The sequence below is a fragment of the Pyxicephalus adspersus genome, chromosome 1, assembly GCF_032062135.1.
Source record: "Pyxicephalus adspersus chromosome 1, UCB_Pads_2.0, whole genome shotgun sequence".
Lineage (NCBI taxonomy): Eukaryota > Metazoa > Chordata > Amphibia > Anura > Pyxicephalidae > Pyxicephalus > Pyxicephalus adspersus.
The window spans coordinates 38056900-38075274 of NC_092858.1; the positions used below are offsets into that span (position 1 = coordinate 38056900).

At 37.8% G+C, this 18375-nt stretch overlaps 1 protein-coding gene across 2 annotated transcripts in view; it reads left to right on the top strand.

Annotated features, from left to right (window-relative positions):
* Positions 1-16475, top strand: part of GALNT6 (polypeptide N-acetylgalactosaminyltransferase 6) — a 42956-nt gene extending 26481 nt beyond the window's left edge. For both annotated transcript variants that reach the window (XM_072406980.1, XM_072406973.1), the window contains exons 3-11: positions 1557-1729; positions 3043-3192; positions 4498-4732; positions 8494-8611; positions 9710-9910; positions 10913-11044; positions 12422-12523; positions 13166-13324; positions 14021-16475. In XM_072406980.1, the coding sequence (XP_072263081.1) occupies positions 1557-1729; positions 3043-3192; positions 4498-4732; positions 8494-8611; positions 9710-9910; positions 10913-11044; positions 12422-12523; positions 13166-13324; positions 14021-14134 (1384 nt within the window). In that variant the 3' untranslated portion in view covers positions 14135-16475. The remainder of the gene's footprint in view (positions 1-1556; positions 1730-3042; positions 3193-4497; positions 4733-8493; positions 8612-9709; positions 9911-10912; positions 11045-12421; positions 12524-13165; positions 13325-14020) is intronic.
* Positions 16476-18375: the final 1900 nt, after the last annotated feature.

Consider the following 18375-nt stretch of genomic DNA (forward strand, 5'->3'; position numbering starts at 1 on the left):
CAATAGCAGTATACCTGGTCTATAAACAACAGCGACAATGCCTTGTCCCCTGCAGCGTTTGTTCATTCCACCATAGTGCACCTTGCATTGCAGCATATGTGAGAGTGACACCGGGATTCAGGAGCAGTGCAGCATTGTTGCCACTCCAGCACAAGAAGCTCAATTAAAGAGAACTATGAATGGAAATACATTGATAATTTTATAATGAATTGCTGCAGCATAAATATAAATGCTATATATATATATATATATATATATGTGTGTACTTTGTTGATTTGATAATATACCCACAAAAAAAGCATTTTCTTTGTGACAGTTTTCACTATTAAAGGTAATTCAATAGAATCCCCAGGCTTCAATATATATTGCGGGTAGATTGTTGCATTGAATATGCCCTCATCCTTGGTTTACTGATGTTACCATTACTGCATTGAAAGTTTTATCTTTGGTATAATGCTTTATCACTAATGTAATGGCTGAAATGTACCGGTTTTATTACACCATTAGGATTTCTAACATTACCTGACTAGAGTCAGAACAAAGGCCTCTTTCACTTCTTTTGGTTTCCTGTTTATAAATTTGATATTTATAGTTAGGGTTTTCATACACACCAATTGCTTGTATTGATTTCGTTAGATTTTTCATTTGATAAAATTTGTTACATCTGTTCTATAAGTGTGGTGACCTTCTTGTATAGTTTGCCTCTGCATGTGCACCATCAGTTATCATTCCTGCCAGCTTACTTATTTGTACTACAGAATGCCCCAATGGTTTGGAGATTTAGAAGCTCCCCACCTTGCTCCCCTATTATCCAAGGTGCTTCTCTTTCATTTCACCATTCTGGGCTGTAGGCAGGCCCTTGGTGTCTTCCTGTAAAATGCAGGACAACCAGCCCTGCATTATAGGGATTTCCATTTAATGCCCAAGACCGAACCAGGAGTGCATTACGGAGGAGGCTGTGGGTGACTGGTCAGGAGCCCCCATAAGCAAGTTAATAGGTCAAGTAAAGTTACTCCCAGAATGAACACCTAACTCTTGCAGTGCAAAGAAAAGCCCCTCTGCCAGGCTACTTTTTGTAAACGCTAGTTGGGCTTTACCTGACCTGGATTATATTTGGATGTAGCAGGCTGTTTTCTTTAAAACCGCTCCATTACTCTGTTGTTCGTGAATGTGCTCAGTGCTAGTTTGAGATTGTTGAGGTTTCAACGGTACAGTTCAACCTCCAAGGATGTCTAGAAGCAGAATCAATAAGACAGCCATCTGCTACATTAAAAAGGGAGAATGTTCCAGCTCTGTTATGAGGGAACAGGGCTACATGAGTATTCATTAATGGCCGGTACAGGTTCCTTTTCTTGGAATGTTCTTAATTTGTTCCAAGTGAGACATTTCACTTAATGGCCTCTGTGTTCTGATGTTGCCTTTTTGGTACAGCTTATGATGCTATTCCCGTTTTGCCGTCTAGCTACTTATAACACTACACACTGTGCAGATTTACAAACTTAAATCAGTCTATCAGTCTACTCATTTACATTTTTTTTTCTCCATTTTTTTTTCAGGTGTATTGAGCAGAAATTTAAGAGATGCCCTTCACTTCCTACTACTAGTGTGATTATTGTATTCCATAATGAGGCCAGGTCAACTCTCCTCCGGACTGTGTACAGTGTTTTACATACATCTCCTGCAATCCTGCTGAAAGAAGTCATCCTTGTGGATGATGCTAGTGTAGATGGTAAGTGAAGTCACCATAGTCATTACTAGGATACTGAAAGGACTGCCTTAGGGACTGTAGAAGAGAACTTGTTTGGCTCACAATATGGTTTGATCCCAAAACAAATACAAATCCACACAGGAGGACTGCACAAAATGTAGCATATACACCTCTGCATTTTATAAATGTACATATAGACCTGATGGAGGTTAACTTACAATGGTTCTGAGAATGTAAATGTTCAAACCTTGAATCTTCTTGTCATGTCCTGTTAAGTGTTCACCTTGAACTGTCAGAATACATTCGTCAAGGAAATGAATATGAGGTGTAATCCATGCAAATGTTTAAACAGCCTTCCTTGTTCAGCAATACCCTTCAGTATAATTATTTTCATTGCTAAATCTGGCCTGTAAATCATTCAGAATTTTAGCCATTTTACTTGGTATGTGATATAGGAATGATATATTTATAATGCTGTTATCTTTTATGTTTCTGAAATTGCTTTTTCCCCAATATAAAAGATGGTCCATTTGCTAATAAGCTCCCTAATGAACACACACACACACACACACACACACACTAGAAACTAGAGGTATTTAGAGATTGTTGTGTGGATGCATGGGGGGAGAAGGACTAAATTGTAGAAAAGTTTCCTGCAGTGGTACTAGGTAGTACTCATGTATAAACCTCTCAGTTGGATAGACCATAATAAAATGGTTTTGTGCTATAATGGTAAAGGGTTGGAAGCAGTTATTACTATAGCACGAGGTGTAGTTGTAACTGTCCTAATGGACAAATTGATTAGAATCCAATACTGTTAACCCATTTCCCTATTTTTCCAAAATTTAAAAAAGTGTTGGCTGGAATTTAAAGTCAAGTTATACTGCTTTTTTGGCTTGACGTAAGGATTCCAGACACAGCAGCCAGACTCAATGGCTCAGTGGTCTTCGCCGTCACTTGCTAGCACCCCTAGGCACATTTCTATGTGTAGTTTTATTGCCTCACTCCAGCAGTAACCAGGTAATAATTTTCGAGTACTTCTGCTCAACATTAATGAAAGATTCTGATATCTCACATTTGTAGTGAAATGAGCGACTCCATCAGGTCTGCCAGGGCTTTTCTGACACGACTAGGTTATCACGTAGCCAATGTTCCTGGGATGATTAAAGGTATTTGGTTTCCTGAATTAGATTGTGACAAAGCAGTCCATTTTCTAATTTTGTTACAAAAAGAATTTAGTGAACTGAAAGACGTCTGTGTCCTTTATTTCTTCACAATGTAGAGTTCACTGTGTAGTTTCAATTAAAAGGTGTTGCATGTGTTTTATTTTGCAGAATACCTGAAGGAGGAGTTGGACAACTATGTGAAGTCTCTGCAGATAGTGAAAGTCGTCCGACAGCGGGAGAGAAAGGGTTTAATCACTGCCAGGTTGCTAGGTGCCAGCGTTGCTACAGGCGAGGTGCTGACCTTCCTGGATGCCCATTGTAAGTTGGATTGCATCTGCCACACTTGATTTCCCCAGACATTGAAAAGAGGGCTCAATGTAATCCTCTCCCGTGTTGATGTACTGCAGTTTTGTCCAGGACAGGGCTTTCTGCGCGCCATCAATTTTTATCCAGTTGTGTAGAATAAAAGTATTCTAGTGGCTGACTGCAAAATTAATCCTAGCCTGTTGCTAAAGAATTTGTTCCAAATGCTTTCTAAAAGAAATTTCTTTAGACACAAATGAGTTATTTGGAGCAGTCTTTATCACGTTGTAATCCCTATGGCATAGGGACCAAAATTTAAAGCCCACCTGTAATCTAATATGTTGGGATCTTACTATACATTTGTTTTTTGTCTTTTTTTGAGCCCTATTGAGTTCTGCTCCATTACACAGATGGCAATACTTTACTTTGGGGTAACAGAGACAGAAGATATGGGTATTGCCCAATGCCTGTAATTAAAATTCTGTGGCCAGTTTAGGATTATAGTACTGACAAGTGTACAATATTTCCTGATACCAGCAGAACTTGTCTAATACGGACACGTCATCCTTAGTAACATGACACAATTCTAACAGATAATGGAGAAAGGAGAGTGCTTTTGTTTCGGGAAGCCGAGTCATTGATTGCTATTATTTCAGGAATGTGGAGTTTACAGGTTATCTGGGTTGAATTTCCTTATATCTCACTCCAGTGTTTGTCATCACATGTGAGTTTAGACACTTTAATCAGATTTAATTATAGGTGTTCTGCTGTGAATTTTTTTGAATTGCAGCTGTTTATAATAACATGCAGGAATCCACTCTTAATTAATATACAAGTAAAACCCTATAATAAGCAAGACATTCTTGGACACCATCTGAGCATATTTAATAAATTAGCATTTACTGCAGCAACTGTGGTATGGCGCCCATAGCAGCAGTAGTAAGAAAATTGATTTACAAGATAAACCCAATATGAGGTGTGTTTTATTTCTCTTCATTTACATTCCAAACAGCTAGAGCAATTTTCTTTTTTTTGCAAAATGTATACATTTAACACAGGATTGAAACTGGTTCGCAGAAAACAAAAACCATACTTGTTCCAGATAATTTTTCCTATTGAGTTTTCATTGTTCTTATATGAATGGTAATGAAATACAAAGGCTGCCATTGCAGACCTCTCTCTGAAAAATGTGGTCTGTCTGGATGTCTTTGGCACTCAAAGTTTTTGACTTGAATGCAGATTAGGGAAGTTGTCATAACTAGAACTGCCTGGTATATGTGTGGGTATGTATCTGACATGTTATGTGTTGGCATTACACAGGTGAATGTTTCCATGGCTGGTTGGAACCACTCTTATCTAGAATTGCTGAAGATTACACAGCTGTTGTGAGCCCAGATATTACAACTATTGACCTGAATACTTTTGAGTTTTCCAAGCCGGTGCAATACGGCAAACACCACAGTCGTGGCAACTTTGACTGGAGTTTAACCTTTGGTTGGGAGGCCATCCCAGCCCATGAGAAGGAAAGAAGAAAGGACGAAACTTACCCCATTAAGTAAGTGTTTTGTATGATAACGGCTGCAGTATTTTTAGATGTGCTTTTGTATTAGTTTTATACGTAGGCATTGCCTTAGTGGGAAAGCCACAAAGTACATTAGCACCACAGTTAGGAGGAAATGACTAATACATGGTGTTTTTTGTGTGTGTGTGTGTGTCAGGCTGTGTTCTGCACAGTTTTATTAGTTTCCCCATCTGTAGCCACTGTTGAGAGATGAACATATCATCATGTCTTTTTTTTTTTTTCTCATCTATGTTGTATCAGGGTACAGTTATGAAGTTCTAAATACTGTACAGGTGCTCTAGATAGAGTAGCAATACTCCATTCAGACAGCAAGGATATGATCCTGCCGTAGGTGTATGTGTGTTAAACCTGATCTGGCCAAAACCGTTTGGTTGTAGAACTGTAATCAAATAGCATCCGAAGGACAGCCATAGAGGAGAAATTTTGGGTTTGATTTAAATACATATATATTTTATTTTTGTTTTTTGGATCCCTGGTGTAAAACTGGACATATATTCTATCGAAGTCCCAAAACATGCAACATCTGTTTGTTTAAACACATATTCCAATGACAGGTCATCAGAATACAAGACATACGTGTAACTGAGTATGCATCTTTGAGAAATGGAAATGTCTATGAAAATATTGGGAAGGGGTAGTGAATGTCCATGTTATATTCAATTGTTAGAAAAACTAACATTGCTAATGGCATTTAATTTGCAAACTATATTAATGAAATAATACACCAATTCAAAAGTATCTAAAAATAAAAGGGTTATGGTCAGGTTTAAAAATACAATCAATACATTTTTCATTCTGTATGTAGAATAAGAAATTTTCCACAAAACCACCTACATTCACATTACTGGATTTTTGGAATTAAATACAAATATATTTATGTAAAAAATATAAATTATTTGGATTTATATACAGTATTATATGCACTAATACACATTTTTTCAAATAACCAGTTTTGTTTCTAGTATTCCACCTCTGGTTTGATACATGTGGGTGCCACATTCACTAAAATAGTTCTTTAGGAGATTAATTGCAGGTTTCATTCAGGTCTTATCTGTAGAATCCAGCTGGCAGCATGCAGACACTCCTTAACGCCTCCCTCCGTGTGACTAATAGTGGCGTTTGTAAAAGGCTCATTGCTGATCTGCACACATCAGGGACCGGTTTCGTTTCTGGTATCGAAGTTCATTGCTCATTTGAGTCTATTTCCTTGCTTTAAAGGAAACCAATGCATGTTAAAGTGTGGTACAGGAAGCATATAAAAATTATTGTGTGTTTCAATTAAGGATCAATCAGTGGGGGTGTCCTGTGGCACGGCCATGGGGAATCAAACATAAAAAATAACCACAGAGAAGAAGCTGCAGAGGCATTGCACTCAACTAAGAGAAGCAAGTTACACAGCACCGCGTTGGTCTTGTTTCAGATAACACAACATATTTTTTTTATTGTGAACTTGTAACTATACAGGGCAAAGCAAACCGGTTCAGTTAACTTCTACTGTTACTTCCTTTTCCTGTAAGGTTGCATTGTCTGGGTTGCAAAAGAGGAGGAAAGGAAGGGTCTTGGTACCCTATACAAAAATAAGCATTCAGAGCTTGCAGTGGGAGAGGAGCCCCCATTGCAAAAGTAGTTTTTAACTTTCTCAGGATTTGAGTTTTAATCCAGTAAAAGCTGTATGATAGAAGTGTGCCTGTGGTGGAGGTGATGTGGCACTGGAGATTGCTCACTCACTAATGTGATTTGAGTGTACAGAGGGTGTGCCTGGCTGTGTGACGGGGATGACTGCCAACACACAGGGTTATCTTGGATAATTAGGCCTGCAGTTTGCTTATTGCCTACACACCCCTGACTGACGTCACTAAACTCTTCCACTTTGGACCTTAATCCATTCTAAGAAACAACACAAACGTTACAGTGAAATCTTCCATTGCAAACAAGGCTTTACAGAGCTGACACTGAGGATTAAAAGATTTGAGTAGGACTTTTCCAAATGTGTTGTATTAGGCAAATAGTAAAATGTCGAGGGGTGTGTGTGTGTGTGTGTGTGTGTGTATATTTAATGTATTGGTCAAAAAATTCTATTTTAGGTAGACCTACCCTTATAAAGTACAGGTATTTTACATGCAACTATGGGATGTCATCTGAAAGTCTGTTTCTTTGTTGTACACTAATGTGTGCCTGTCTCACATTTTGGCCACTGAAATAACAAATTATTATTATTATTATTATACAGTATTTATATAGCACCATCATATTACACAGCGCTGTACAAATTCCATAGTTGTCACTAACTGTCCCTCAAAGGAGCTCACAATCTAATATCCCTACTATAGTCATATGTCATTAATGTAGTCTATGGTCAATTGTAGGGGGAAGCCAATTAACCTAACTGCATGTTTTTGGGATGTTGGAGGAAACTGGAGTACCCAGAGGAAACCCACGCAGACACGGGGGGAACCTGCAAAATCCTAGGACCTAGCGTTGAAAAGGCTGGAGTGCTAACCCCTAAGCAACCGTGCTGCCCATGTTAACATTTTCTTGTACTAGGTTAGAGAATTCTTGGCTTACTGTTGTTGTTCAATACTAAATATTTTGATCTGTTCCATGTTTCTTCTGAACACATTCCTAACTCCTAATTGGGTTCTGATGAATAATAGTTTATAGCTTAGCATACAAGGAGCATCCTGTTCTTTTAAATGTGTGATTCATTTTTGGTCAAGCATGACTGTTCCCCTGTGCACAAAGCCAGCTCTATATTGATATGGTTAACACAGGATCTTAGGTGCCCCCCAATAATGTCAGACCTTAACCTCCCTGACTTACTGATAACTTGGGACACTGGTGCAAGTCATGTGTTCTGGTGCAATATCAATAACTGATCTCAAGAATACAGTTTTGGCTGAAGGGACACAGATTTCCATAGATTCAAACCACAATTGTGAGGCTTCTTCAACTGCAAGAGGGGTGGGGTTGGGGACAACTTCATAATAATGCCCATGGTATTGGGATAGGATTTTAAACAAGTTCATGTAGATGTCAAAGTAGGGGGTTCCACAAACTTTTACTACATATTCTATTTTTTGCTAATGTTGCAATATGGTTTTGAACATCAGATGTTACTGTAATGGAATTAATAGAAGCCTTATATTATTTACTGACCTGCTGATTGAGAGATGATTAGCATACTTTGTTAGACTGAAATACTGTTTTCTGTCCACCATCAGGATTGCCAGTTAGAGGCCAATACTGATTTGAATAGCACATTGTTCTTCATAAACTAGTGCAAAATATGTTGTCAGCTCACAAAATGGCATTCCTATGATTATTTTACAATTCTGCTTCTGGTGGAGTCTGATGCTTCTGTAATGTATACCAGTGTTTCTTGATGGGGTTCTGTAAAACCCTAGGGTTCCTTAAGCAATGAGCAGTTTGTGACTCTCAGGTCAATTTAAAAAATCTAAAATATTTCTGGACTCTCTAAGGGTGTCAGCCTTCCAAATGTCCAACAATGTAAGGGGCATTCTTCTACTGACCACCACACTTCTATACTGTGGGTTGTGAAAATGGTGAGTATAGCAGGGATTCCCTGCAGACCTGAAAATTATTTCAACGGTTGAGAAACACGGGTGAACACAATGTCCATGTACAAGTTTTCAGTTGCTGCTTAGAATACAATTTTCACAATAAATGGTCTAATTCTAAATCAAATTTAATCTGAGTATATATTTATCTTTTAGGTCTCCAACTTTTGCTGGAGGACTCTTCTCCATCTCCAAAGCTTACTTTGAGCACATAGGAACCTATGATGATCAAATGGAAATCTGGGGAGGAGAGAATGTGGAAATGTCTTTTAGAGTATGTATCTTCTACCATTCATGAAGTGTTCATTCCTAAATGCATTATTGATTTGGTGGGACCAGTACTGGATTCAGTTATGGCTGGTTGCTATGGTTAATGCCACTTAAATCCCAGCTAAACTGAAAAACGAACGAGACAAGTCCACGTACCATGCGGGTAGATAGGTGAATGTAAACCTTATATAGGAGCAAGACGGTGAGCAGACCTCAATCTGGTAACATGAAGCTAAAAGGCATGGGAGGCCATGTGAAGAAGTGTAAAACCACACAATGGTTTTTGAACTTTTACAGATCAGTTCCAAATCTAATATTTAGAACTTACGCTGGCATGGATGCTTTGTTTGGTTTTAGGTTTAGTTGTGCTTTAGCAATCAGGAATAAGAACTCCTTAATAAAGCAGATGTGTATGTACAAATGTTAAATTATAACCCTATGGTTGTTCTAAATGTAGTAACTCATGGCAAGCACACAGAATCCATCTTTCACTGGTCTGAATTAAAATGAATTCTGACTGGTTGAGATCACAATTTCCACAAACAGGTACACTTCGCTCCCTGCTATTGTATAAATCAGAAGTAGAAGTTTACAAATAACAGAAAAGAGCCTTGACGTGTCTTGTCAACCAGTATGTCAAGTTGGAGGATTCATCTGAGCTATTATTATTATTAATATTAATAATATATAGCTCCAACATATTATGCAGTGCTGTATAATAAATAGGGGTTACAAATGGCAGACAGACAGTGATACAGGAGGAAGAGAGGATCCTGCTCTGAGGAGCTTACAGTCTAGGAGGTGGCAGAAATATTACACAATAGGAGAGGATATGGAATGGTGGGAAGTATGGAGGGTTTTAAGAGACAGAAGAAGATGGGTAGGCAAGTCTGAAAAAGTGTATTTTGAGTGTTTTTTTAAATGAGCAGAAGGTAGGAGCAAGTCGAATAGGACAAGGAAGACGATTCCAGAGTTTCAGGGCAGCTCTGGAGCTACAATAATGTTTTCTTTAAATGTTCTCTTTAATATGAACAAGATCACTGTCCCAGTGAAGGCTATTGTAAAAAAGAATATTGGTCTAAATATTCCTTTTTTTTTAAAGGTTTGGCAATGTGGCGGTCAGTTGGAGATTATACCTTGCTCTGTAGTGGGCCACGTGTTTCGTACAAAGAGTCCACACACCTTCCCCAAAGGAACACAAGTGATCACTAGGAACCAGGTGCGCCTAGCAGAGGTCTGGATGGATGACTATAAAGAGATTTACTACCGAAGAAACCAACAAGCTGCCAAAATGGTTAAAGAAGTAAGTGCTAAGGGAACAATGCATTGTTTGTCACCATTACAGCATAGGATAGCATCCATATGTATTCACCCATTGCTGTTACATTGTATTCCTCTCACCTGAGACTTCATTGAAACCTCAGCAATGTATATTTAGGATATCCACAGAGGGCAAAAAAGCATTTGATAAAGTAACTTTTTTTTTTCTTGCATGTGGTTACTGCTACTACTTCTGTGGGTCATATATTAAACATTTTTTTTAATGAAATTGACTTATTTATTTTTTTTTTTACTTTCCATTAAACCTTAGTTACCCATGATCATTCCTAATAAATGCTTTCCCTTTCTCTGCTGTTTTATTTTACAATGTTACCTTTTATGAAATATTTAAAAGGAGAGAAGGCCAGTGTTTTCTATGAATGCTGCTGGTGGTGGTCAGATATAATTCCTATTCACGCTAACCAATCCTCAAGGTTTGGGTGCTAGGTATGAATGCCAGTCAGGAACCTGAAGGTTTGCATGGGTCTGCGCTTGGTTTTCCCTAAACCTCCAAATGCATGCAGTTATGAAATTGGCATCCTCAGGAATTGTTCTTAGTACATGTGCAAAATAAGCAGTAAAGTATGAGCTTCCCGTTGCCTGGTGCAAATTTGATGCAGAGAACTTTCAAAAGAAAAGCTGCCCAGCCTTAGAATCAGAGATACAATTGCCAAAACTTTAATATTGGTAATCTAACTTGCTCTGTCGTAACTATAAAAATGTCTTTGTATACTGCAGTGTAGTTTTTCTTTTTGCTGTAAAAACCTCTTTTCCTGTAAATATTTGTCACAATGTGTTCTTGTTATAGATTGGAGAAGATCTAAAAATCATTTTGTAATGTACAGTGATTCCTCTGCAGGCTGCTGTCTGCCCTCTAGTGGAATAAAAGAAGACTGCATGCATATGAATCATTAAATATAAAGTATGCAGCAGTTTTAGTTTTACACAACAATCTTTTAATTCTTGCTGATATTTTTCATTACAGAAGAACTTTGGAGACCTTTCCCCTCGGCTAAAGCTTAAACATGACTTGCAATGTAAGAATTTTTCATGGTACCTCCAAACGGTCTACCCAGAGATGTTCATACCAGACTTGTCACCGACCTATTTTGGTGCCGTAAGTATTTAGTAAATGTAAATTAACTGTCTATAACACTCGCTGCACTGGTCTTCTCATTGTTCTATGTTTCAGCCTTGTTACTGTAATTGTAGTCATTAAAATGTTCTAAATCTTAAATGAACACCTTCACCCAAAACATTTGTGTTGTGACTAAAGTATGCCAATTAATCCCGAACTACTGACCTGACCTATGGTATGTAGGTCTTGTGGTAATTAGAATTATTAAATGCCTTGTTTACATTTAATTACAAAGCTGGGTACTTTTTACAGTATGTAAGTGTAATTAAAGGAATTAAAGCACCAGTGTGTATGTGTGGCATGTGGGATGTGTGGCAGATGAATAATAATCCTATTTATGCAATACCAGTGCGAGTCCTGGCCTGTAAAGAATAACTGCGCCTAAAAAGTTGAAGTTTCATTATGAAACTCATTTCTAGTTTGTCATTTTACAGCAGTGGTCCCCAACCACCAAATGCAGGGACTCCGGACCGCGCATGCGTGGGGAGTCGTGATGTTATGTGATAATGCCAAAACCCACCCACTTCCCTGAGCCTGCGATGTCTCTGGGAGACATGGTCCGCTGCTCTGGGGTCTGTTAATCAATGTTTTTGCCCAAGAATCAAACGCTGTTTGTATAATTGTAGAAGAAAATGTAGCAATCTACGTGAAAACATTTATAAATAGATCCTGACATGTTCTTCCCTTACTCACTGCAATAAAGAAAACCCATGGTCTTCCCCAGGGAGCATAACAACAAGAGGCAGTAAACAAGTAAAGTCTGGGTTTATACGAGCAGTTTTACTGCTCAAAACCACCTGCAAAAAATTGTAACGCTGGACCCAATGAGTTTGTTCCTTGGTCTATATTTTACAGGTGATGGGAGGCTGCACTATACCTGCACTTTTTTGATTCTACATGTAGCGTTCAGGGGTGGTTTGCCATTCTTACCACCTCTAAAGACTTGTACTTTTATTTAAGTATTTTTAAGCATTTGCAAGCGGGACATTTTCAAGAGTTTTTTTTTTTTTTTTGCAAGCCATTTCAAATAACACAAAAATGTATAAAGGAACCACTCTGCTAGGATTTTGCAGTGCCTTGTAAGGGATTACATAGGCATTTGGCATAAGCACTGCTTGAAAAAAACAGCCTGTTATTGCTCCTGGGCACCTAGAGTAACATTGGGTACCCAGGGGTAGTAAACCCCACGATGTTATAAACGCTGATGCTGCCGAGGACCCGATATAGGGTGCTGTGACATAACTTTCATTAAGGATAGAAACACCCTTCGATTGCTGTGTGCTCACGATACCTTAATATGTTACTTGTAAATAAACACATTTTAAAACTATATTATTCCCATCCTTCTCATTGTAGATTAAAAATGAAGGATCCCAGAACTGCCTTGATGTTGGAGAAAATAACCATGGAGGAAAACCTCTTATCATGTATCCCTGTCATGGAATGGGAGGAAATCAGGTACAACATAACAATCTTTTCTAATGGTATCATTGGATATGTAAAACCTGTAGTATAAGGATCACTGTACATGAGGCCTTGGTCAATAAAGGTATTTACTCTGATTTCCCTGCCAGCCTTTTAGAAAGACCCGGACAACCAAGTGAATGGTTGGCACTCAAAAGATCTATCTGATTTGGGAGCTGCTTTGCTGATCTTCAAGAAAATGGCAGCTAAGGTCAGGAAGACCATATGGCCATTGTCTTGTAGAGAAGATGTAATGTTCCAATCCCATAACTAAAAAGCTTGGGAATCTGAGCTGTAAGTGCACAGGGAACCCTGGAGGACCCTTATATGTATAGGCTGGAGGAAATGGGGAAGAGGGAAGGAGAATGACTGAAACCTTTAAATACTTTGAGCCTGATTTTTTTTTAAAGCTGTCCAAAAATAGATCATCATGGGAAAAGCTGTAATGGATTTTAAAAAAATCCTTTACTATTGGCAATTTTTTTCAATCTTGTCTTGGAGAGCTTTAATAGCCAGAGGTAAGGGTCCGGTGTGCTTGGATGCAAAAAAGAAAAAAGTAGTCTAATTTATATGAACCTAGACTTCTATTACAGTCCAATATTTGTCATTACTAACCTTGGTGCTTATTTGTTTCAGTACTTTGAATATACTACACAAAGAGAACTACGACATAATATCGGGAAGCAGCTGTGTTTGCGCTCCAAATATAGCCCAGGACCAGTGGAACTTGGAGAGTGTCAGTACAAAGGGAAAGGGACTACTGTTCCAGGAAATGAGGAATGGGAACTGACAAAGGTAAGCCGCCTAACCTGCTGGTCTTCACTCACATAGGCTCTGCCGTGACCTAAGACCAAGCGCACCAGAAGAAGAATAAATAATGCATAACAAAGGCGACTTCTACTATATGTACTAATTGCTTTCCTTTATTGCATGTTTTATCTGAGTTTATAGGCAGACGCCATGTTTAGGAAAACTGCTTTGTACATGAATAAAATGTGGTGCATGTCAATGAACAATATCCTGAAGCTCTCAATGATAATTAAATACCTTCCCACCACTGTAAAACATTGTTTTTTGTCATCAAGAACCTAGTCCAGGTTGTTGTCAGTATGGACTTTTTAGTGCAAAATAGGGTGAATGAAAAAAACAAAATACTTACTACCTAACCCTAGGCTAACCCTTACTACAACCTGGATTAATTATAATTAATTCATAATTATTGAATGAAGGTCTCTGCAGGTACAGAATAAATATCTGTTGAACCTATGGGGGAACTAGGGTGCTAATGCTGTTTCCCCTTGGATACCTTGCATCCTCACCCTAAAACGCCTGAAGAAAAAGACGACAAATGCAGCCACCATATTAAAGGACAGGCAATCTGCAATATATTACATTTTTGTGTTTAGATATGTTACATAGGTTTCACTTTTCACTAACTTGAACCATTAACCTAAACTGCCTAACGTCCTAAAATATGTATATATTTTTCAGGATCGTTTACTGAGAAACACCGGCTCCAAACTGTGTCTAACTGCCCGGGGAGAACATCCATCTACAACCCACTGTAATCCTGGAGATGTACACCAGCGATGGGGCTTTAGCTAATTTCCACTATGCACAGTGACTGCTACATGAGGGCTTCATCTTTGCAGTGCCTTCTTATCCCCTGGATATTAATGAGGAACATGACCTAATCTCATTTACCACTGGGCAGGAAGCCTAAAAAACTTGACCTTTTTAAACGTTTACAACCAAGACCCGTGCCTTGAAAGAAGAGAAAATAACCAAATGAACACATTTTCCATTAAATTAAGCTTTATTAAAGTTGGGTGTTGGGGATCCGTTTAACTTCAATGCTGGATTATAAAGAGACTTTGACTTGGATTTGCATTGTTCTCCAACACTACACTGCAAGTCTATAGCTGTTGGTCTTGTCTTGAGAAGTGTTTCATCTGAGATATGCTGTACTTGTTTATATAGCAATAATTCAACCTGCAGTGAATCCATCGCTGTCATGGACATTCGGGTTTCAGTATATGCTCAAAAATCCCACTGGGACAATATTCATCACAACAGTTATGACCTCAAGTTGTCTGACTATGGCAATAATGCTGGAAAGTTGCAATGAATCCATAATGGACTGGTTGTGCTCAGCCAATTACCAATCTGCACAAAAAAGTATCATTGCTCCTCTAATATTCATCTTCTGATACGAGATGAGCAATACCTGGAAGCAGCTTTTCCTAATCATGAATCTTGTGAGATCTACTGAACGTTGAGATGTTTTGAAATGTACATCAATGTATTTTATAGTATTTGCACAGCATCAAGGTCATTATTTATTAAGGCAAAGAGCAATCAATGTACAAGGTGCAATAACCCATTACAACCTTCTTGATTTATCAATATTCTATATCATTGTACTGGGTTTGTGCATTTTGCATGTCATTGTTACTTTTTGCACTACTATGAAATGCATCCTCAAGCGCGGCAGAATTAAAAGTCAAATGCTTTCATTTGACCAATGTCCACCAGAACTGTGATAATTTCCTAGTTTTAGAAGGCCAGCATTTTTAGTGTGTTCCTTTGGAACTTGGTTTCTTAAGTGATCTTTTCCTTGTCTAAAAATCCTCAAAGACAATCTGACCTTATAAATGCTTGTATGTATTCTTTTCATAAATGTCTGATTTTGTGAAATGGTTAGTTGCTTCAGTCCGCCTGCATTGAAGCACCTTAACACTATTCAGAGTTTAGCATATAAAAATGCTGGATTCCATCCCAGGGGTGTATGGACCAGAACCAGCTGTCCCGATTACCTGTGATTTAACCGTGTTCGTACCATGTCACAGCTTGGTTTGTGGGCAGACATGGAATTAATTTTGATTTTTTTTTTTTCTAGTTCTGAAGGATCTTTGTCAGTCTTGCTTCCTCATATGTAAATATGGAAATGTGTATCTGTTTGTCCAGATTATTCTTATTTTCTCTTGACAATGCCTGACCTGCTAATGCTGCTGCAGAAATACATATACCGAGTTGGGGGGTACGGTACAATTTAAAATATGCTGATCCTTTACAGAGCATGCACATAAAATGTCTGTCATGTCCTGCTCTTCTCTTTGAAGTTTAATATTTAATTTACATTTTATTTTCGTTTTAACTTTTTTTAAAATTTAATGGGAGACTAAGGGGGGTTGTATTTGGCAACACAGCTTGTTATTGTCCATATATACCCACTATGCACGGTGCCTTTATATTGGGCTATATGGTGTATAATGATAGACTTAAACCAAAACCTTTCTTGAAGAACTGTCTTTATCGGACTGATTTTGACAGAAGGGCTAGAAAGAGTATTTACGTAATCATAATCAGAATTCACGGGGAATGGGAACTTGATGTGTAAGGGTCACTTTAAAATTGTAACGGAGAACAGAGATAATGGGGTGGGGGTCATTGCTGACATATCGAGATATTAGAATAAAAATCAAATCGGCAATGATAACTGCCACATTTCTGTCCTCAGAAATTGGTATATATGGTAAATCTTTCCAAGCTTGTGTATGCCAAGTGCAGAAAACCACCAAATAAAAAACGAATCCTCCTTTCTTCCTGAAACAAATAAGCAGCTTCACTGGACAGCAGTTTAAATAGTTTTTTTGTCTTTGATTTTTTTTTTGTTGTTTTTTTAACTGTATGCTACAATGAAGGGTTCTGGTTTCCTCTTGTTAGAGGATTTGGGAAAACTTAAACTGAATCACTGTGACTGATCAATAAATTTGACTAGGGACTGTGCCTAAATTAGGCCTTTTGTCTTTATATAATAATGTTCAAGTTTAGTAATTATGTGTATTTATCATTTTTTTTAATCAAATACAAAATGGTATAGACCTTGTGGCAACTGGTTACAACCTTAGTTTTTATTTTAAAATAAATGTTTTTTGTTGGTTTATTCATGTGGTCTTTCTTCATGCCAGAATATTCAACAATTCAAGTATCTGCTATAAATCCATCTAATATAAACTATATAAATGCTGATCTTAAATGTGGTAGTGCAACATTGGTCATTTTTAATCAGTGAAAGCTGATACTTCCCCTGTTAAACTCTGGCTGTGAAAAATAACTATGGTTTATTCATCCAAGGCCTTCCAGCAATGAGTCTACATCCCTACCCAGAAAAAGGATGGAGTTCTGTCCAAAATCTGTCCCCTTAGAAAATTTGACTTTGCCTTAAAGAGTGGACATGTGTGACATCAGACTAACAATTGCATATTCTGTTCTAATATCTTTTCTATATGTGTCTGTATTTTGAATTTGTAACTAAATTATAAAATGTATTTCTGCATGTGGATGACATCTGAGAAGTAGTAATCGGTGTACTGCACACTTGGCAAAAGTTTGCGTGTGTGTATAGAAGAAGACAAGCAATGCACATAATTCTAAGAAGTGTCACAACACTGGTCTTTAAAAATTCCAAAGTATTAGTATTTTAATTCATAGGCAGACTAACCTGGAATAATACATCCAGCATTCTTTGGGTGTTGCCTCCCTTTATCAGGGTTTGCTTCTGAAATGGAGGATGGATGTCTTTGTGAGCCCAGCTTCCAGTATTCTCCGAACATGTAGCATGTTTTAGCTCTGACAAAGGGTTAACACTCTAAGCACATTGACTTTTCAACTACATGTTAAGTTGCCTTGAATTTAATATTTTTGGTTCTTGGACCAGTGGTGTGGCTCTTTTTAGCACAAGATTTTGCTCAAGATGACCTGTGAGGCCTTTGGTAGATAGAACATCCAAATCAAATAAGTACTACACACTGATGCTTTTGATTATTGGGTTAAAATATTTCAAGATCCAGTGCCATATATATATATATATATATATATATATATATATATATCGCCGACATAGTGACATGACTATGTACTATCTGTCCCACAAAAGGGCTCATAATATAAAGTCCCTACCATTGCCATATATCTTTATTCCAGTCTAAAGTTTTAGGGGGAAGTTAATTAACCTAACTGCATGTTTTTGGAATGTGGGAGGAAACCGGAGTACCCTTGTCCCCCATGGCAGAACCATTGCAAATTGAAACCAGATTTGTGGAACCCTTAGCAAATGAAAACTGGGCAGATTCACCCAGCCCTAAATGTCTGTATTAGGTGCTGTCTAAGTATCTCTTAGCATAGTACTGATCTAAAACACTGGACTACCAGACTACAAATTTCTGAAGTCTGTAAAATGACTGGTATGTAAAGCCCCTAGGTAAGGAGTGTATACCAGGTGTCCAATAGCTAAATTGTTACCATAACTATGCTGACCAAAGTTGATGTGAAGGGACAGGTTTCTCCCCACTAAACATTCTGTGTCCTATGTTCCTCCTAAGACCAACATTAGCTGCTTATCTATGTCCATACTATGGGAGAAACTTGTCAGAGCTGTGGGGACCCAAAAAACTAACACTCTTTCAAGTTTTGGTTTGCTAGAACACTTCAGGGGAATTCATAAATTGAGCCATGCTTGGTACTGATACTAGGAAATATGAAGCTTTACAAAAGTAACATAATTTCCTATTTTTTGGACAGAGTTGCTTTAAAATTGTGTTTTCCTATTGTTGATATTTCACATAAATATCAATATGATTCAGGAGGCCTTGTAACAATGTATTTGTTTTACAGATTTTTGTGGCGCTGGTAATTTATGTAGCTCTGTTATAGCCTTTTGTGATATAACCATCATACCCATCTAATACATATTTCAAATACTGGCAATGCTTTAAATAAGTAAACGTCACTGATCTTCTATTTGTAATAAATATATCATGGTTAGCAACAAACAGGTTTTTAAT